This window comes from Danio aesculapii, chromosome 1 (assembly GCF_903798145.1).
Source record: "Danio aesculapii chromosome 1, fDanAes4.1, whole genome shotgun sequence".
Classification (NCBI taxonomy): Eukaryota; Metazoa; Chordata; class Actinopteri; order Cypriniformes; family Danionidae; genus Danio; species Danio aesculapii.
Genome location: NC_079435.1, coordinates 60441085 through 60464226, shown reverse-complemented (window position 1 = coordinate 60464226; position 23142 = coordinate 60441085). Strand labels below are relative to the sequence as shown.

Here is a 23142-nt window from a genome sequence, read left to right as displayed (position 1 = left end):
GCTTAATTTGTCTGTTTGTGTGTGTATTTTATGAAACTGAAAAGATATATAAAAATAATGACCATGCATAAAGTATACTAAGAGTTTTAGTTTACACTAATGGTCAAAAGTTTAAAATCATCGAGGCTGCTTTCATTATTATAAAATATAAATAAATAAATAAAAGACTTTAATTGCTACACGATGAGTACACTTTAAAATAAAATAATGCAGCATTTGTCAGATGAAAATACTTAGTTTGTAAACATTTTTGAAAAACAGAAGCACCCATAATGGTGTAGTTATATAATCTACCAGCAGGGGTCTACTTTACAATGTCTGTAAATCAGCCAGACCTTTGCCTTTTCAGCAGTTTATGTATTAGTCTGACAAAAAAATTAAATATGTATGACTTTGAATGTCTAATTAATGCATCGTAAAGTCAAATGTTAAATTGTGATCCTCATGCACAGCTAATAACAGCAATGTATAATGCGACTTCATGATTGATTTATGTAAAGCGACCAGTGAATTTTATTTCAAGTGAATAAAGAGAATTCAGTTTATGTCTGTGCTGCATTCTCTGAATACTGAGTTGTAATACCAAGAGTTCAGACCATTCTTGCTATTATTAGGGCAATATAATTATGATGTGGTGTGTGGGTTGTGTAAAGTCTGTTTATACATATCAGTGAAACCAGCAGAACATGCTGTACACCAGTCAAACATTGCATTATAAAAACAATGGTCTACAAATGTGGACTGGCCTCAGGTGTTATACTACTAAACTTATTAAGGAAATAACATGAACAGTGAGGCAGTGAGGCTCTGTTGACTGACAAAACAGAAAATCGTTTACAAAACAAGGTCGTGATCCGACTAAAATGAGTATTTAATTGTGCTTAAACTATGCCTATATAGGATAGCAGCTTTTCAGGTTTTCTTGGTCATCCTTCAACTTCAAATAGACAATCAGTCAAAAGTCATACAAACCAAAAATGTCATGTTCACAAAAGAAGTCACTCATAAACACACAGCAATTCAAGGATATTACTTTGAATATTAGGAAAGTCTTATTAAAAGGACACCAGATTAGTTAATAAATGAGACATGATGGAGGTTATTTATTCATTCATTCATTTTCCTTTGGCGTCGTCCTTTTATTCATCAGGGGTCGCCACAGTGGAATGAACTGCCAACTTATCCAGCATATGTTTTACACAGTGAATGCCCTTTCAGCTGCAACCCAGTAGTGGGAAACATCTATGCACACTCATTCACACATACACAACGGCCAATTTAGTTCATCAATTCCTCTATAGCGCATGTGTTTGGACTGTGGTGGAAACCGGAGCACCCGGAGGAAACCCACGCCAACACGGAGAGAACATGCAAACTCCACACAGAAATGCCAACTGACCCAGCCGGGACTCAAACCAGCGGCATTCTTGCTGTGAGGTGACAGTGCTAACCACTGAGCCACCGTGTCACCTATGATGGAGGTGAAAGGAATGAATGTGAAAGCTAGAAGTCACCTGCCTAACTCCACCCAAATTTTCCCCAAATCCTCCCCTAAATATGGTGAGTTGACAGTATTTGTGAGGTTTGTGTGCTGTACTGAGTGATTGGTGTCTCCAAGCTGCTGAGAGAAGTTATAAATGATTTACCTGGAATCCAAAGTATTACATTTGAATTGAATAAGAAAAACAGGTCTTGTTTTAGGAGGAGTTTGGCAACGTGTTTTTTCATTGTGTAGATACGGCTGTATTTTCAATGGGATCAGGTGAGGTTGCAGGTACACGAGCAAAGCTAAGAACAGGTAGTTTCATATTTGTCCTTGGGAGTGTATATAAATAAATGATGATGTTGTAGGAATCACTAGTATCCTTGTGGCACAGCGGACATGACCGCAGTGAACTTTGAATTATTTCTGTAGAGATTTTGCCTGGTTTACATGTATTGATGGTTACTTTGGATAAAATTGTCTAGTATATCTAATAAGTTTTAGTTCTCATTTTTATTTAAAGCTTCATTGTTTAATTGTTCTATGATAAAATTAGTTAGCAGGTTCTTGGCTATTCATAAAATAGTATTTTGAGAGTCAAAAACATCAAATAAAGGCAAAAACAAAATAGTTCAGCAATGATCCATTGAGGTCTTGTGAGATGAAATGTTTGGTTTATGCAAGAAACTAACATTACAACTGTATTTCCCTTATTCTATAATCTTTTCATAACAGTCTGGAGCATGAGCTTAATTTTTGACTGAACTATCCCTTTATCATTAAAGAAAGTGAAACTGAAGATTCATTCATTCATTTTCCTTCCACTTAGTCTCTATTTCAGAGGTTGCCACAGCAGAATGAATTGCTAACTATTCCGACATATGTTTTACGCAGCAGATGCTCTTCCAGATGCAACCCAGTACTGGGAAACACCCATACACACTCATTCATACTCACACTCATACACTATGGACAATTTAGTTCATTCAGTTCCCCTAAAGCACGAGTCTTTGGACTGTGGGGGAAATCGGAGCGCCCAGAAGAAACCCACGCCAACACGGGGGGAACATGCAAACTCCACACAGAAACGCCAATTGACCCAGCCGGGACTCGCACCAGTGACCTTCTTGCTGTGAGACAACGGTGCTAACCATGAGCCACCATGCCGTCCAACTGAAGATTCAAGGTCAAATAGGACTTACTGATCTACACTGCTTCTGCTGAAGGCCTTGTCTCAACTGGGGGCAAAAGGAAGGTGGAAGACCTGTGAACTGTGGAGATGATGATGATGATGATGATGATGATGATGATGATGATGAACCTGTTGGCATAGATGCAACAAATCTACTTTAGAACAACTATTCATTTTAATATTATCAGTTACAATTCTTACAACAAAGATAATGTCAGAAATCTTTTTTTTCCCTTTCCTTTCATTAACAGGAGAGTAGATGTACCTGAAATAGACAGGTTGGTGAAGTAGCATTCTGCTCCTCCACAAGTGGAAAAAGAAATATGGAGACACCACGCTCTTGCAACCTCATCCTCCACACTTTTTGCGCTGTTAAATGAGATTAAGATAAATAATTTTGTTTTCACAGGCAAAACCAATGCATGTGCTTATTGTACACGTGACTCTGTTTGGTAACCTTTACATTTAACTCCAACTTCCATCTTAATAGAGCTTCATTTGACGTATAATGAACAGGTATGTATGCAAAATCCATTTTTGCTGCTCTTTTAATTGTTATTACACATATTACAACTGCACAATACAAGCATAATGATAAAATGATCATTGAGAATTTTTGTATGCTACTGAAAGGCTCTGTGATTGTTACCACACTGTCAAAATCACTGACTTATTTCTAGTTTTACTGTAAAAAGCTCATCAGTGCACAAATATACTAATTTATAAGATAAATAACTGAGCATGCATTGATCAAATCAGAAAGCTAAAGAATGGCAGCACAAGCTTTCCAGTCATTTTTGTTACAATAACTCAAGATCTCCCAATTAAAGTTTATTAAATTGGAAATTCCTCAACTACAACATATGGGAGGAATGGTAGACCTCTTTTATTCAATTCAATTCACCTTTATTTGTATAGCGCTTATACAATGTAGATTGTGTCAAAGCAGCGTCACATAAATAGTAAATAGGAACAGTGTAGTTCAGTTTTTAGTGTTTAATTTCAGTTTAGCTCAGTTCAGTGTGGTTTAATAATCACTACTGAGAGTCCAAACACTGAAGAGCAAATCCATCGATGCGCAGCTCTATAGATCCTGAACCATGCAAGCTAGTGGCGACAGCGGAGAGGGAAAAAAAACGTCACTATTTTATGCCTTATGTGAAAGCCTTTAATTCAAAACAAATCCCCAAAATGAATCCCGCTTTTTTGATAAACTCAGCTCTCACTCAGTTTGGTTATGCTTATCGATTTCTTTTTTGCATGGGTATTTTGACTGGTTTCCTGAACACATGATTCACAACTTCCCTTTTTCTGCTTTAAATAATGCTGCTGGTCTATTTAAAGGTTTCAAAATGTGCATCACTGCAAAGAGGAAAAGGTTTTGTGATGTACTTAAGCCCACTGCTGCTGTGATAGGGCCTCCAGCCTTTTCTCATTTTCTGTTTTATGTTCAATGTCCTTTCAACTAAAGTCAGTCAAGTTTTTCCTTTGGATTCAGTTGACTGCCTCTCTTTCTTATCAGATATAGTTAGTAATTACGTATTTGGAAAAAGTAATATATTTGGGGCTCTGTCTCAAATGACCAGTCCAGGACATTCACTAACTTTCACTAATAAAAAATGCAGTATATAACATACCTTTTCCTTGACTAAATTGAACTATACAACCAACATTAAAAGTATTATAAAATAACAGATGTTTGGGTTATATGTTCCCTATTTTGCTATATATGCTATTTTCAAGAGTCTGGAGGCAAAATTTGTATATTTTTTTCATGAGTCTAATGTAATAATTATTTGCCCAGTAACCTGATATGCAGAGAGTTGTGCTTTCACTTTTTAGATGGCAGCAAATATTTATTTCTGACAAAATAAAACTGTTAGCAGGTTAAAGGCATCTGTGGTGAATGTGGATGCCACATTAAAGCAAAATGACATTTTACATCTGAAGCACACAATGAACTAATAGTAGGTTTGAGAAGTGATGTTGTCGAACACTGCTGAAATTTGTCATCACTGATTAAAGCGGCATGATCCTGCTAAAATCCCTATCATCTATTTACTACGAAATTGAAAGAGGTTTCCACCCAGCTCTGAAAATGTACCCCTTTCTATGTAGCCTTTGCCTTGAGGAAACTTTTAAAAGTCTAAATTCCATTTCCTTTTGGTCCAGACCACCAGATACAATACTGAAAGCCCTAAAATCTATTGTGCTCATGTTTGAATCAGAATAAAAATGTTATCACCTCGTGACCAATGACGTATTTTGAGCTGTAATAACATAACATGTACTGGATATTCAGACACTTGTATTTAGGGTAAGTATTAATTTAACAGGGATACATTTTGATGTTCAATGTGCCCTAACTTAATGAATATTATAGACGGACATTACTGTATCTTGCATGTTTTGGTGTGAAAACAGGGTGCCACAGAGAGACTGGACTCTACACCCAGAAGTGCATGGATGGGTTTACAGCATTAGACCTATTTGTGGACAGTCAAATGTCTCACTGCTATCAATGGTTCTCCCTAAAGCATGAACCAAATCTCTGGGCCTAGAGGCACTAGCCCACATTTGGTCAGACATGATGATATACCTTCCTCCCCATATCATTGATTTGGAGGGCTCTTGTGTTGATTGTGTGAACGCAATTAGTGTCTGCTGTTTTACTGAAAAAAAAGTTTATTGGGTTTACTTTTTTTAAGGTAAGTGGTTGCAAACAATTTATTTGGGCTGAATATAAACAAACTAATTAAGTTGAACATTATTAAAATATAATTGGCTTGTTAAAATTCAGCCCATATAAATTGTTTGCAACACCTTACCTTAACAAAATAGTAAATCCAATTAATCATTTCATCAATGACTTTCGTTCCAATTAATCAACGACGTAACTAAACTATCATAGTATGATGCATCGTTTGGGGAATGAACGATGTAGTGACGAGTGTTTCCCAAAACCTGTAGTTGCCATAATGATGCTCTAAGTAACTACTTCTTTAGAGAAGAACCCCATAATTTCTTTGTGCAAATTATATTGTTTTACACAAACAAGCATTTAAAATAAAATCCAATATTACATTTGGTAAAAACATGCACTCGCTTTCCATATTAACTGAAATATATTTAAATGGCACATATAGGGTGTGTTTCCTTTACAAATATTATTGACAAGTTAAACATTACATATTCTATTCTAAAACATAAAATCATTTAAAAGCTAACACGTATTATAATATCATATATAAATCATATAAAAAAATAAGTAAATAAATAATAAGGCTATTTATTATAAAATTAAATTTAATATTTATTATTTATTATAAATGAAAAAATAATCCTTTAATAATAATATTAATGATATTAATGATGTTGATGATGATGATGATTTTTAAGTAGTATGTTGTTTATTTATTTTTGGAAAACTCTACTTTTACAATTTGACACATGTAAAACACTGCAGAAAGTTCTAACCAGCAGGCCCATGTCACATACAGTACAGATAAATGAAAAGACCCACTATAAATTAATAGAATTAACGTATGCTTTTGTTTTCAAGAGACGTAACACAGAGACGTAAGATAAATTCCGCTTTTAAATAATAGCTCACATATAGCTTTCGCCATGAGGCTGTGGGCAAAATGACATCAATGTTTTCAAAGTGCACTGCGAAGGGAGCACAAGTGTAAACATGAAGATCGCTAAAACTGAACTGTAAAAATAGTTTGTAAGCAAATTACACCTAAGAGAGATGACTTAAATGCTTTTTTATTTTTAATCATTCCAACTTTGAATGTTAGAATGTTCTAAATGAATAGGGCATAGGGGGGACAAGTGGGAATAGAACACAGCCAGGAACTATGTTTCTAACTACAGTTCCAGGGGTGTAGTTGCGAGTGCTCAAGTTTGCGACGCATTTTGCGAATGTTCGTTGGAGCGACGGATTTGGGAAACAGCAAAAGAACAAACTGTTTGTAAAGTCGGAACTTGCGACCTTAGTCGTTAGTTGGCTAACGATGATTTTGAGAAAGGCACCCCAGATCAGTTAAAAAGCAAAGTATAGCACCCACATCCAGACTGACTGAAACTGTGGGTGTGGCCCTTGGATCCACCGGGCCTCTCCTGAAGTGTTCAAAGTGGCCCTGAAACAAGGTTTTGAATGCTTGTGGTGCACCCATATAAAAGTTCTAGTGAACTAGTGGCGTTACATACTGTTTGCCCCAATTACATGAAAAATTATTCTTTTTTCCTAAGAGAATGAAGAAATAGAAGATCCAAAAAGATGCAAAACATGATCACATGGCAAAAACATTTAGCAAATGTATACAAAATGGCCACATTGTAAAATTGTTACACCTTCCTGCGAGACTGGATTGGACAAATGACATAAACATAGCATTGTGTGTTATCTTTGTACACATCTTCATTGTCATTGTCACTACTGTCTTTGTGTTATCACTGCTGAGATCTCTGTTGTTTCTGTTTATGGTTGGTAAACTTCTGAAAAATGAAGGTGTTTTCTTAGATTTACATTTTGGACATGTTGTCCTGATCAGCTCCTGAAGCTGATTTGCTCTAATTCAACTTTTGGTTCAATTTAGTAAAAAGTAACCTTGAGATTTCCTGTGGAAAATGTTTATTTATGTTATAACCTGTCAAATACAGGTCATAATATTGTAATTGAAAAAGGGATGGTACTGGTGCCCTCAGATGAGTATATTTGCTGGAGACTTATATGGGCACTTCAAGGACATAGGGGCCGTGTGGCTTTTTAAAACTACACAAGTCAATTGAGATCTTACTTTTAGGTGTCTTTTGTTATTGTCATAGTTAAATTCATATGCCTCCAACCATGCCTAATCAAACCAATAAAACATATATAAAGAAAATGTAATAGAACATGTAACTTCTGTGTGTAATCGCACTTTATTATTAGCCTCAACAAAGAGTTGATTTAAAAGCTAATATGCCTGTTCCCTAAGAAGAAAGATTTGTTGTGACTGATGAGTTATCCAACAGTGTTATTTACTGTATGTGCTCTCTAAAAGATACAAAATCTCAGCATTTTAATGACAAATTGAATGACATTGATTTTGCTTTTATACGACTGAGTAGCTGGTGGAATACTAATCTAAGCCATTTTAGCCATGTGCAAAACTATAGATGTTACTAAAGGCTTCTTAACTTGTCTTTACTTATTTTTTGAGTGCCTTGCACTGATTTTAGTATTGTATTTAATTGGGTTTTTTATTTCAGTAATAAAGTATATAAGCAAGTAACTGGGTGCTTAGAAATTAAGGAAATTGTTCTTATTGTATTGAAATGCAAAATGATGTTTCCAGCCCTCATCTGTGTGATGTGGACTAAACTTGATGTTGCTTTGAAGAACATGTCGGCTGTGAGAGTCTATTGACTAACAACAGAAAGCAAAACTTTTTCAACTTTAACATTCAATTACAACTTTAACATTCACAATTATCACCTAAATTTAAATGAAATTATTAAACTTATTCTACAGTCAAGGAACAGAAGCAGTTTCATTCATTAGCCATTGAAGAATTTACTCATTATTTACCATCCCCATGTAAACTTAAAAAAAAAAATGTCAAAGATTTAAAATAAAGCACAGCAACAATTATTACCATTAGAATATTTAAGAAAACTGAAACCTAAATAAATAAGGGCTGAATTAATGTTAAGGATAAAGGTCATTTATAGTCAGTTATTATTAACAAGCCATAGATCAATTGATAAGGCAATAGTTAATAGACCATTCTTTCGTCTGGGTGTCACAGAAACGACCTACCTGTAAAAATGAAGGTTAAATAAATGTTAAATCTAAATGGCACCTGACAAACTCCACCCTCATTTTCCCAGAAATGATGGGAGGGTATAAATCTGGAAGGCTGCTTTGGACACACAGGGACTTCTGTCTCCAATCAGCTCCACCACAGGAGGACTATTCTGACTCCCCAAATCACTGCATTTTGGGTGAAAAATGGGGCTTGTGGTAAGACGACTGAAGCTATACTGCTGGATTCATCATCTAATTTGTTGCCATTTTTAACAGATTCTGCATATATTTACTATTTACTAAAGCAGATTTGTGAGGATCTGTTTTATATATTTTTTAAATGTCTGGCAGACAGGGAATGATGAGTATAAACTGGCGGCGACTTCAGAAGATGGAGTTAAAACACCTAAAAAAGGGAAAAAGAACAAAAAGGACATGGATGAACTGAAGAAAGAAGTGGAAATGGTATGAAATGATTTGGAAATAATCTACATACTGTATACACTTAAGCCGAAAAATATATACACATTTAAGTCTAAAACAGTAAATTCCTTGCTTTCACATGGAGTCTAATTTCTTGGTATCAATTTGAAAAGTAATTTCTTGTGAATGCTTAGAAGAAGTGACTGTTGATATATATGTGTGTTTAGCCAACAGGCAGCACTTAAAATAGCATGGCTGGCTTTTTTTGAGAAATTACTCAACTTTAAGTAAATGTTGATATATTTCACATGTTTATAACATTTTAAGTTAAAATATCTTTTTAAAAGTTGTTAAGTGGTAGATAACTATGTTTATGCAGAAAAATAAACATGTTTATGCAGATTTTAATTAACACTATATTTTTTGTATTCTGTGTATTACTGAGATTTTGTTTTAGAAAATCAGCTCAATTCTTTAAATATTCATAAATAATAATTTATATTTAATAATTTGGCCATTAAGCTCTTCAGTTAGGTACACTGGGGAACATATTAAGGATTGTTTTCTCGAGGATGTTTTAATGGGATGGAAAATAGCAATAAATGAATTTTCTAAAAAATCTTTATGGTCTTGCATTATTTTAGAGTTAAAAATTGACATTTATTGTTAACTGGAAGAGCAAGGAAAAAAATATAATACCTTGTTTAGATGAAATCTGTTGTTTTCACAGTTTAATTGTTGTATTACTAAATTAATAATAAATACGTGTTGTAAGTTTTAAAATAAGTTTCATTTTATTTTAACTTATATAAGTTTTATTATAACTGATAATAAGTCCACAAATGATACAACAGTGACATTCAATTTGAAAAACAATAGACAACTTCATGTTTTTACCCTGTAGTAGACTGAAAATGTGCTTTCACAATCAGAAAAAAAAAAAATTCTTTACTCTTCTTCAGGATGATCACAAACTGACATTGGAAGAGCTTAGCAGAAAATATGGCACTGATCTGACCAAGGTAGGTTTAATGACTGTAATAATTTGATTATAGGTTTAATGACTGTAGGTTTAATTTGGTGTAAAATAATGATGATGTATAATTGTACAAATTTTACATTAATATATTTGGATGATTTATGTGAATCAAATGATTACATTTTGTAATACACACTTACCTTAATATTTTTGGCAATTTCATGCAGCTACTTAAGATGCAACAACTTTATGTTGTAGAAGCCAGCAGCTACTAATGAATAAAATAACATTGCAATATTATTTATTAGTATTTTTAAATTTATTGGCATGTCTGTTTATGCTCTATTTTATAACTTGGCGCAGGGTTTGTCCATTCCCCGAGCAAAGGAAATTTTAGCACGTGATGGACCAAATGCCCTGACTCCACCTGTTACGACCCCAGAATGGGTGAAGTTTTGCAGGCAGCTCTTTGGTGGATTTCAGACTCTGCTGTGGATTGGTGCATTGCTCTGCTTCTTTGCATTTTCAATCCAGGCTGCCTCAGAAGAAGAGCCGGCGAATGACAATGTGTGTATAAGGAAAAATAATTTGTCTTTATCTCTAATCTGGCATAAATAGTGACAATAAATATATTACCATAATTGTCATTATAATAAACCTCTTTTAAAAAATGTTTGAACCATTTAAGGTGTGTGCTAAACAACTAATCTTGACCAAGGCGGTCTCTGCCTTTGATAACTGCGCTGTAATCTTTGGATAAAGAAATGTGATTAATGACAATCTACATTACTTTTTTGCAGCTTTACCTGGGACTTGTGCTTGCTTTTGTTGTCACAGTCAATGGATGCTTCTCATACTATCAAGAGGCAAAGAGCTCTAGAATCATGGATTCTTTCAGGAATCTTGTTCCTCAGGTAAAAAAATGTAAATTCACTTTTTATGCCAACAATAGCTTTCACAAAGAATACATTTTCATAATTTATTATCATGCAGAAAGCCCTGGTTGTGCGTGATGGAGAGAAAAATATAATTGATGCAGAAGACGTAGTTGTGGGTGATCTTGTAGAGGTCAAAGGTGGAGACAGAATACCAGCTGATATTCGAATTGTATCTTCACAAGGATGCAAGGTTTAAAAAAAACACTTATAAATACTTTAAGACTTATAAATATATATATTTGGCTTATTGTTGATCTCATAAAACATCCCTGGTTTGCTCATCTCTCCAGGTGGACAACTCTTCCCTGACTGGAGAATCTGAGCCCCAAACTCGTGCTCCTGAAGTCTCTAGTGACAACCCACTGGAGACGAGAAACATCGCATTTTTTTCTACTAACTGTGTTGACGGTACAAAATTCAGACATCTATACAATATGTCTGGATAAATTCATCACCAAATTATGTAATTAATTAATGCTTGAGCATGACAATATTCAATAGGTGCTGCCAGAGGGGTTGTCATCAATACCGGTGACCGTACAGTCATGGGTCGCATTGCATCACTTGCCTCCAGCCTGGAAGGTGGACAAACACCAATTGCTAGGGAGATCGAGCACTTCATCCACATCATCACTGGTGTAGCTGTTTTTTTGGGTCTGACCTTTTTAGTCCTGTCCCTGATCCTTGGCTACAACTGGTTGGAGGGTGTCATTTTTCTAATAGGAATCATTGTCGCTAATGTACCTGAAGGTCTCCCTGCCACTGTAACTGTGAGTATGATTGATATTAAACATACATATCCTTTCAAGCACATTTCAAAATCAATTACTTAATGTGTGCTTGCTCATGTAGGTGTGTCTGACTCTCACTGCCAAAAGAATGGCAAAGAAGAACTGCCTGGTGAAGAATCTTGAAGCTGTGGAGACTCTTGGCTCAACCACCACCATTTGCTCTGACAAAACTGGAACTCTGACCCAGAACCGTATGACTGTTGCTCACATGTGGTTTGACAACCATATACATATAGCCGATACCACAGAAAACCAGACTGGAGCCTCATTTGACAGGAGCTCAGCTACATGGTCTGCTCTTGCACGTGTTGCTGGCCTTTGCAATCGTGCCGTCTTCCAGTCAAATCAGAGCCACATTCCAGTGCTAAAGGTTTGTTATCTTGATAAAAGAATTGAAATTATATTTAAAGACTTGCAGCAATAAAATGTCTTCAGGGTGCATTTGTGATTTAATAGGGAGTTGAACTTGTACTGGCAGGGATTGAAGTTGGGGATTGAATGACCATTGCTCTCTTCCACATTTGACATTTTTGAACTGAGGTGCCTTTGAGCAAGCCACCAGATTTCAAATGGCTGATTAAATGCAGAAGAACAATTTTGCAAATGTATAACTATACTAAACAATGTCACTTCACTTTCTTTCTGTTTTGCAGAGGGACACAGCTGGTGATGCCTCAGAGTCTGCACTGTTGAAGTGTATTGAGTTGTGTTGTGGTTCAGTTGCTGAAATGAGAGAAAATTACACAAAGCTTGCAGAAATCCCATTCAACTCCACTAACAAGTATCAGGTGTGTTTTCTTTGTAGTTCTTTGGAGATTCGTTTTTAGATTAGGCCTTAATATATGAATATCCCTCCTTTAGGTTTCAATCCACAAGAATCCTAATTCCTCAGAACCAAAACACCTGCTGGTGATGAAGGGAGCACCTGAGAGAATCTTGGAGCGCTGCTCCACCATTTTAATTCAAGGAAAAGAGCATCCTTTGGATGATGAAAAGAAAGATGCTTTTCAAAATGCTTATTTAGAACTTGGAGGTCTTGGAGAAAGAGTCCTGGGTAAAGATACCACAAAAAAACACTAAAGTGATGACAGGAAAAAATGAGCACATGATTAAACCACAGTATTATAAATAACTGCATTCTCCCTTACAGGCTTCTGCCACTTTGGCCTTCCTGATGATCAGTTTCCTGAGGGTTTTGTATTTGATACTGAAGAAATGAACTTCCCCACTGAGAACCTGTGCTTTGTTGGCCTCATGTCCATGATTGATCCTCCTCGTGCTGCTGTACCAGATGCTGTGGCCAAATGCCGGAGTGCTGGAATCAAGGTGTTTTTTTTATTACAATATCCACCGCTTGAATTAATTAAAATAAATTAACCGATTATAACTCAGAAACTTCTGTTATAGGTAATCATGGTTACTGGTGACCATCCGATTACAGCAAAGGCTATTGCAAAAGGTGTCGGCATCATCTCAGAAGGCAATGAAACAGTAGATGACATCGCTGCTCGGCTGAAAATCCATATCGATGAGGTGAATCCAAGGTAAACTTATTTCAGCCATTACAAATAAAAATTTTGTTAATCTATATGTTTGTAAATACAAAATGTGACTCTAGAGATGCTAAGGCCTGTGTAATCCATGGAGGAGAACTGAAGAATATGACTGCTGAACAGCTGGATGACGTCCTTCAACATCATACAGAAATTGTGTTCGCCAGAACTTCTCCACAACAAAAGCTGATCATTGTGGAAGGTTGTCAGCGACAGGTACCATCAGTTATATTCAATAGCTGTTAATAGTGGAGGATTATGAAGCAGGTACCACTGTAATTTTTTTTACTCTTAATATTTAGGGTGCCATTGTAGCTGTAACCGGTGATGGTGTCAATGATTCTCCAGCTCTGAAGAAGGCTGACATTGGTGTGGCTATGGGTATTGCTGGATCTGATGTATCCAAACAGGCTGCTGACATGATCCTTCTGGACGACAACTTTGCCTCAATTGTCACTGGAGTAGAAGAAGGTATGTCAAATTTTGGGAACTTGCTTGACTGAAAAAAATCTGAAGACTCGCATATTAAACATATCTTCCATATGTTTAGGCCGTCTGATCTTTGACAACTTGAAAAAGTCCATTGCCTACACACTGACTAGTAAGATCCCTGAGATGTCACCCTTCCTCATGTTTGTCCTTGTTGGTATTCCTCTACCTTTGGGCACCGTTACCATTCTCTGCATTGACCTGGGCACTGACATGGTAGGCTATAAATGTCAGTTTAGTTTTATAAATGTAGAGAACTCTACAATATGCACACATTAATGCATTTGTCTGTTTGATGTCATAGGTTCCTGCAATCTCATTGGCCTATGAAACTGCTGAAAGTGACATCATGAAGAGACAACCCAGAAATGCTGCAACCGATAGGCTGGTGAATGAGAGGCTAATCAGTGTGAGCTATGGTCAAATTGGTAAGTGCACTGTGAGACTGTACAGAGTGAACTACAGTTGTGTCTTGTTTTTCTTACAAGTCTTCATGTTCATTTTTAGGCATGATACAAGCAGTTGGTGGATTCTTTACATACTTTGTAATTCTTGCTGAGAATGGGTTCTTGCCCTACGATCTAGTGGGAATTCGAATTGGTTGGGAAGACAGATTTCTCAATGACCTGGAAGACAGCTATGGCCAGCAATGGGTAGGTGCCACAGTTCTACCAAACCTGACAGACGTCAAACCAATATTTTTATTTGTTTTTTTGTATTTTAATAATCCTTATGTGTTATTACTTATCTGATGTAGACCTATGAGCGCAGAAAGATTGTGGAGTACACATGCCACACAGCCTTCTTTGCCAGCATTGTGATTGTGCAGTGGACTGACCTCTTAATCTGCAAGACCAGAAGACTTTCCATCTTACAGCAGGGAATGAAGTATGTTCACAATGGGCGGTTAAGTCAAAAAAATTATATTGGCCTGACGTCAATCACACTGAATTGTTTGTTCAGTTGCAACTCTAAATTAATTTATTGGCCAATTACTAGGAATGAGATAATAAATCCCTGCATTGTGAATTGAGAAATTATTCTGCACTGATTCTAAGATTTTCAAAATGAATTGTGATTATCGCATGAATCGACTGAGAGCTTAGTTTTGCTTTACAAACAGCCTTATTCTGCTTGCCTCCAATTCATTTCACATAACACCTGAACCTAACATAATCATTAAGAAAGTTAAGAAAGGTTTAAGCAAATTAAAAGATTGTTCATAGTGAGCGGTGTTTCCATAATTTTCTTGAATTAAAAGCTGAGGTGCAGCTAGCATGACTCCAAATACACATTTTGAATTCCATTTTTCAAAATCCATTCGAGTGTATGGTTAAAAACTAGCCAAGAGATATAAACCAAACTCAGAACTGATTCTAGAGAGAAACGTGATGCACTCCACTAGTAGCTACATTTGTCATAATGTCTCTTTTTTTACTTTTCTAGAAACCGGGTCCTCACCTTTGGTTTGTTGGAGGAAACTGCTCTGGCAGCATTCCTGTCCTACTGCCCAGGCATGGAAGTTGCTGTCAGAATGTATCCATTGAAGTGGGTGGAATCATACTATATTTAATATGTTAATAAGGTTAAGCATTTTTGAATGAATTAATTGTGTTTTCTTTTTTCATTTAGACCTATGTGGTGGTTCTGTGCCTTCCCATATTCGCTACTCATTTTCATATATGACGAAGTTAGAAAATATATCCTTAGGCGAAACCCAGGAGGTAATATCCATTTATATCTTACATCTAACCTATTCCACATATAAGATAACATATGAGATCAGTTTGCAATTGGTGTTTCAATTTGAGTCGATGCATTTCATTTACTTCTAGATGATATAGAATATATAATATCCGTGTTGTTTTCTTTCAGGCTGGGTGGAAAGGGAAACATACTACTAAAGCCAGAAGACTTTCTGTTGGGAACATGTGGAAGGAGAGATTGTATAATTTATTAAATGTCTAAATGAATGTCATTTTAAGATTTTAAATGTGACAGTTTAATAAAAGAGCTGAATTTATCTTTTTGTCTCGGACATTTTTAATTTAGGATAAAACAAGGATGCAAGTAACTTGCACATATGTTTTAACTGCATTTAGCAGCATGGGTTATTACATTGTTTTCATATATAATTATATATATCAAAGGCTGCATTACACTTTCGCATTGCGTTATAAAAATTAATTTTACATTTATTTATTTAAAAAACAATAACAAGACATTTAGAAGCTTTAGTTGTCATTCAATCCCTTACACTCTGCAAGCTGGACCAGTCCATTTAATTTGGAAAGTTTAATTTTCAGGAGACCTAATGACACTCAACAATATTTACCTCTAAACATACAACTATTTTTTCATATTTAAATAAATACAGATATTATCTTTCAATATTGAATTATGTGTGTGTAAAACACTTAAAATAGCAGTACATTGTTAAAATTGTATGTATCTTTTTATCTTTGCCATGATGACTGCACATAATATTTGATACTAGATATACTTCAAGACACTTCTATACAGCTTTAAGTGACATTTAAAGGCTTAAATAGGTTAATTAGGTTAACTAGGCAAGTTAGGGTAATAAGGCAAGTTACGCTATAATGATGGTTTGTTCTGTAGACTATCGAAAAAAAATTAGCTTAAAGGGGCTAATGATTTTTATCTTAAAATGGATTAAAAAAAAAAAAAACTGCTTTTATTCTAGCCGAAATAACAAATAAGACTTTCTCCTGAAGAAAAAATATTATCAGACATACTGTGAAAATTTCCTTGTTCTGTTAAACATCATTTGGGAAATATTTAAAAAAGAAAAAAATTCAAAGGGGGGCTAATAATTCTGACTTCAACTCTATATATAATATATATTTCAATTATTAATAATTGAAACCAATAAAAATGATTCACAATAGAGTAGAAAATTGCCATATTATTTTTAGAAGGATGATGTGATACTGAAAAAGGGGGAATGGATGCTGAAACCTGACAGTCTTAAAATTATGAAAACAATTGTATTATATATTTTGACATTTTTCATCATTTTAATATATTATTCACTGTAGGTGAGAAAGCAGAGTTGTCTTTATCTATTAAAAATACAGTTTAAATTGTGTCTTGAAAAAAAAGAAGTGTATAAAATCATTTAAGTTAGATTCTATAACACGCAACACTGTCAAAGTAACACAAAGTCATGCATATCAATTGAGATAAAGATGTTGATCAATTTAACAGACCTGACAGACACATTCTTTGGCAAATTAATGGCAAATTTTTACAAACTTGTACAATTTCTTCTATATGTTTTTTTTAACCAAATGCTTCACACCAGTGGAGGATTTATTTAGGAACAGGTTATTGTGCTTTTTCAAAAAATAAAAATAATAATGCAATATCGTTGTTCTTGTCATTGTCACTAATGTTGTTTGTGTTATCACAGTTGTGATCTCTGTTATTGTTTCTGTTTTGTGATTGGTCTTACCACACATATTGTATATAGTTTGTAGTACATGTAAATAATTAGCTCTAAACAGTTCTGGTGGTTCTTCCCGGGGGTATTTTTGGGTAATCGGGATGATATAGGTTTTAATTTTAGACATTTTGGTCCAGAATAAAAATTATCCCAAAACCAAGGAACATTATTTTCTTATTTGTTCTCAGTTTCTTGTTTTTTAAAGATTAATTTTCTTTTGTTTCTTCAGAGTGAAACTCTCTAGTGCATATGTGACCAAACTGTTTCCAAGTCACACTTGGTACCAAAAAAACAATAATAAAAATAAATGTTTAATTTGAAGCTTTGATAATCTAACTCCACAGCACAGTTCACTTCAGTATCCCAATACTAGTACTAGTCTAGTACATTGTCAAATATATTTAATAAAGGTATTGCAGCTTTTTATATCTCTTTCTGTTTCTTGGTTCAGTCTGATTTTGTCATGCTACCAAGTCCTTTATCACACAAACAAATCCACTAAAGTGTATTAACTGTTGGTTCCGTTCCCTCAATAATCATGACTTCTGTTTTATATTTTGCAGAACTGACAATAACAGTTACTGTCATACATCCATCCGCTGGCATTAGACAGATTCCTAATCTTGCTATTTCTTTTCTGCCCAACAAATTGAAGGGATGTGTTTCTGAGATCATTTCTTAAATTTAAATGTCTGCTATTATCCTGTGGCTGAAGTAATCATTATTAAACTATATGAAATCCACATTTTATTAGATTCATCTCTTCTCTGTATCACAGTTTTACATTCCTCTGTTTCACATAAAAATGTCAATCTTTTCCCAAAACATCTTAAAGAAACCAATGGTTTTGCCTCTGCTTTTGCTCTAATGAATCTTCCTGATGAATATCTGATTCACTGCATGAAGATTTGTTTTTTTTTTTGATCACCAGTTTCCCATACAACCTGATGTTTTTTCACAAAGTTATAAATATCTGGCTTGAGCCTTTGCAAAAATTAGTTCTTTAACTGTTGAGCATGCGGCTCGGAGTGAATGCTAGTACACAACTAAGTGCATCAAATACTTCAAGTTACTGAAAATGATGCTGGACTGCTTCTTTATCTGTTTGCACTCTGATTATTTTACAATCCAACCTGCATACAGTGTTTTTTAACTCTATCCATAAGGAGTTCATCTCTGGGGTGTAGGTAATAACTTCTCCAGCATCAAATAGATTCCAGTTTCCATTAACTAAACAGTAATCTTGTTTAAAGTGATGCTGAATTATTAATTTATCCATATCCCTAATAAATTCAGCCTATAGCTGTCAATTCAGTTTGAAATCTTTTAAAGTTAACATTATGGCTAGTAATGGTAATGCTTTATTTTAAGGAGCCCTTGTTACATGTTTTATGTACTTACTTTAAAGGGGTAGTTCACCCAAAAACTGAAAATGTATTCATTATTTATTCTCCCTCATGTGGTTACAAACTTTAAGTGTTTAGTTTTTTCTTCTGTGACGGGTCATGAAAGGAACATTTCAAGTTTTAAATTTAAACCTCACTGAACTGAACTAAACTCTGAAATCTGGACTTTACTAGAACTTCTATGTTAAGTGGCTTTGACACAATCTACATTGTAAAAAGCGCTATACAAATAAAGATGAACTGAATTGAATTCAAAAAGCAAATTATGTAAACACCTTAATCACATTATTGTCTTATTCAGATTAAGGCAAATAATTAGATTACTGATGTCCATGTAAACGTAGTCAATGTCACTAATATCCTTATGCTAACACTGTTATAAAAGAGGACATTTTAAAGAAAGCCCAAAAACCTGTAACCATTGACTTCCATAGCAAGAAACACAAATACTATGGAAATCTATGGCTATAAGTTATCTATCTATCTCATAAGATAAAGGTTTGATAATAAGTAAAGGGTGGGTAAATAATGACATAATTTTCATTTTTAGATGAACTATAACTATAACAATTAATTATCCTAATTAAATATGCATAATTGCATGCAACTAACACTAAACCTGACCCACATTCTAACCCTAACCATAAAGTTCCTAATGTAATTGATTAATATAACTCAGTAGTTAAAATTATTATTTAAACAGTATAAAGTGCAACTCTAGTAAATTCCATCCACACTTTCTCTTACATCTTTATCTGTCCATGATCTGTACACATGTGTTATATTCTAGTTTTGCAGTTTTATAAGTGGATATAATTATCCATTTTAAAACAGTTTGGAGATAAAGATATAGCAGAAAATGATTATATGTCCTACCTGGTCTTCCTTACCACTGTGCGCTGTGGTAGGCAGCTGATGAGTCACTTCCCCTTCGACCGCAGTCTGCTTGATCTCATGACCTCCAGTCTGTTCTTCTGTCAAAGTTGGAAAGAGCCGGCTTATCACTCCTCCTGTGGGTGAGGTTAGATGGATATCAGTTAGAGGTGGAGCAGAGACACTGGGAGACTGGTTATTGTATGATGAGGGGTTATTGTGAGCAAAAAGGTCATTGTCTACCTTCTCTTCCTGTCTATACCATACTGAATTATTATCATCCTCCTTACTATTAATGAAATAATATTTATTTGATAATAATCTGCATGGATTTTGAACTCTTTTCCCTTTGTTTTCATTGTTTCCAAACTGATGCTCAATTTGTACTGTATTGACAGAAATGTTACTCTTTATATTTACCTTACTGCTCCAACAACAAGTCATGTAGTAGCAGCGTGCTTAATACCACAAGCTGTGCAATATATGTTATGCCCGACAAGTATTCTGTTCTACCTAATTCAATTCTAACTGTACCATTTGGTAATGAATAACAGAAACAACCCTTACTTATCAATACTTTTATTAAACACTCAAAAGTCCATTCGATCATACACGAAATTCTGTGTCAGGTCATTATTCTTGCTAATGACATATACAAAAAATGACACTGATTAAAAATTGCAATTGAAAGTGTGATTGAACTGAACTAAATTTGAGTTACACATTTGTTAATTAAAATTTTAATTATGTTCCTTTAACTGTATGAAGAAAAACAAGCACACAAGAAAAAACAGAAGTGAATAAAAGCCTGAATTGCTCTCACTTTTGCTTACATTTTGTAAAATAAATAATCTTGAGATTACCAGTAAGTGAGGTTTATTTATATGACACGCTGTCCTTAGACACAGGTCATAATATTGCAATAGAAAAAAAGTGACAGTCCCGCTCAAGGCCAGATATTCCTTTTTTGTGACATAGGCGAAGGACATTTTTGATGAAACCGGCCCTCTTTCCGGTGCCCTCAGATGAGTGAAGCTGATGGAGAAACACATATAAATGTTTAAGGTAGTTTGAAGGACATGTGGGCTGTGAGGCTCCTTTAACCTCTCAGCATTTCAGTGTACCGTACATGGTGTTACCGTACATGGTACACACTGAATACTCAGATACAGGAATGCAAAGGGGTTAAACTAATGTTATGGAGATCTTACTTGAAGGTGTATATGCTTTAATCTTTATCTTCATAGTTAAAATCTCATACCTTAAACCTTGCCTCAAATAAACCATAATAGCCACAACAAAATCACATTCTTTTTTATATAAAATGCTCAGATTGCAATAGAAGATGTAACTGGTGTGAACAAACTTTGTTATTAGCCTCAACAAAGAGTGTTTTCATTAAAAGCTAATATGCCTTTTTTTCTGAGAAGAAACTTGCACTGAAAATAACAGTGATGAGTTTCGTTTGACAATGCTATTTATTTAATATATTTATTTCATGAATATATTAATACTTTTTTAAAAAGTTAACATCATTTTAATGACAAATATAATGAAACTGGGTTAGGTTTTATAAAGTGGAAGCTGGTGAAATTCTAACCCAAGCCATTTTAGCCATGCACAAACAGATTATTACACTGTATGTGTTATATGCAAAAAGCAAGATTCATTCCACATACTGTATAATATTTCAAAGAATGATGATCATTAGTTTAATAAAAAAAAAAATCCGACATTTTATTGATGTCATTCTAATATTTCATTTAACTGATCCTTGAATAAATACCAAAGCAGATTATGCATAAACAAATAGTGTAATAAGTAAATCAGTGACACGAGCACACTTATGAATGATAAATTATTGTCATAGCCTGGTCATCATTTCAGTCATTACAAAAGACCTATTGCTTGGGGATTACAGCCTAAAATTCCTTGCATTTCTCAACGTGGCATTTTAACATTCTTGTGTTTTAAACAAGCATATAAAGAGGCTGCAGGGTGTTTGGAAAAGAGTGAAATTGTTCTTACTGTATAGAAATGCAAAGGTGATAAAATTAAAAAACTAAACTTTTCTGCACTGTGAAAGACATGGAGACTGTGAGTATATTGACTTAACTTTAACATTCAGAAGGTCCAGTATTCATTCTAAATAATGTAATGATTGATTCTGACAATTTTCTGGGTTGATTAAAATATAGACAAACCCAACCACTATTTAATTTACTTTAAAACATTTTTTAGCATTCCCTATCAAGTATGGTAATACAAGATCTAATCTTCCTTTACAAATTAATCCCTTATATTTGTATCAGAATTTAGTAAAATTACAGGGTAAATATTTTCAAAATTATTATTGGACTTTCCTGATTTTTCCTGCAGAATTAGTTTGGTCTCACTCATAAATGTAGTGTATTCTTCTCAAAGCTTCAAATATCAATTACATATCAATGTCTTGTATAAATCATCGTCCCTGTTTTAAACAGATTTAAAGCATCTACTACTACTTGCAGAGTATGTTTTCCTCAATCTTTCATTTGTTTCTCTGATATACATGGTATTTGTAAATTATCTTTTACACTTTTTGTTTGCACTTCAAAGTCTGGTGGATTAAAATGAACTATATCTTTTCACATAATAATATAGGAACAATTTGCTAATTTGTTGTGGGTCAACTATATTATTGCAATTAGAAGTTTAAATATAAGCAACAGCTAATTTTGTCACGATTGCAGGTTTGTGCGCTTTCCGGAGCGTCTGTTTTGTCACGTGGGTTTGTTTTGTTTTGGTTGTCTACGTGTATTTGTTATGGTCACGTGTCATGCCGATACTCAGCTGTTTTGATTAGCTCGACAGCTGAGGTTCATTTGTGGGTCTATATCTGGGCAACAGTTCTATGTTTCCTTGTCAGTTCGTTGTGTTTGCTCATGTATGTCTGTCTGTGCTCAGGACTGTGAGGAGTGTCTGCTGGACCTGATTATCGTCTGTCTGTCTCCCGGTTGCTACCACCCTTACCCCTCGTTCTCTCACTCATTTTTCCCTGTCCTGTCTGGTTATTTTGACTGTGTCAAATAAACTTTTTACTTGCACTTTGGATCCTTCCCCAGTATTTTATATACGTAACAAAACGAACTGACCTGAATATGGATCCAGCGAGTATATCACAGATCTCGGAATTCGTCTCACTCAGCAATGCCAGGATTGATCGGCAGGATGAGGCTTTGGCTACCACCGCACAGGCCATTCAGACTTTGGTCGGCCAAGTGTCTCTGCTTACCACTCAGGTTCAGCAGCTGGTTACTGGAGCGGCACAAGTTGCAGCCGTACCAGCTCCAGAAGTTCTACCAGCACCGGTGGTTGCCAACCGTGCTGTCGAACCTCGCCTTCCTCCCCCGACCTGTTATTCTGGAGAGCCTCACTTGTGCCGGTCCTTCCTGTCTAAATGTTCCTTGTATATAACGTTGCAACCGTCATTATTTTCCACGGAGCAGTCTAAGGTTGCCTTCGTCATAACTCTCCTTTCGGGAAAGGCGGCTCTGTGGGGGACTACAGCCTGGGAACAAAAGCTGCCATGTTGTGCTTCGTTTGAACTGTTCTCTAAAGAACTCAAGAAGGTTTTTGATCGGGCCGCTTCCGGGAGAGAGGCCGCCCGAGTCCTCGCTGAGCTCCGGCAGGGGAGTCGGAGCGTGGCGGATTACTCGATCGAGTTCCGGACCTTGGCCGCTGAATGCGGCTGGAACATGGAGGCACAG

At 35.1% G+C, this 23142-nt stretch overlaps 1 protein-coding gene across 1 annotated transcript; it reads left to right on the top strand.

The window, feature by feature from the left end:
• The first annotated feature begins 8606 nt into the window (after positions 1 to 8606).
• On the top strand, positions 8607 to 15668 carry LOC130233425 (sodium/potassium-transporting ATPase subunit alpha-1-like). The gene is made up of 22 exons (XM_056463467.1): positions 8607 to 8688; positions 8824 to 8937; positions 9858 to 9917; positions 10238 to 10441; positions 10675 to 10788; positions 10868 to 11002; positions 11103 to 11220; positions 11314 to 11582; positions 11665 to 11973; positions 12257 to 12391; positions 12465 to 12657; positions 12754 to 12929; positions 13011 to 13147; positions 13222 to 13372; positions 13459 to 13627; positions 13707 to 13861; positions 13950 to 14073; positions 14153 to 14298; positions 14403 to 14533; positions 15092 to 15193; positions 15278 to 15369; positions 15521 to 15668. Exons 1-22 carry the CDS (start codon positions 8677 to 8679, stop codon positions 15547 to 15549), a joined length of 3075 nt encoding a protein of 1024 aa, XP_056319442.1. The 5' UTR covers positions 8607 to 8676; the 3' UTR covers positions 15550 to 15668.
• Positions 15669 to 23142: the final 7474 nt, after the last annotated feature.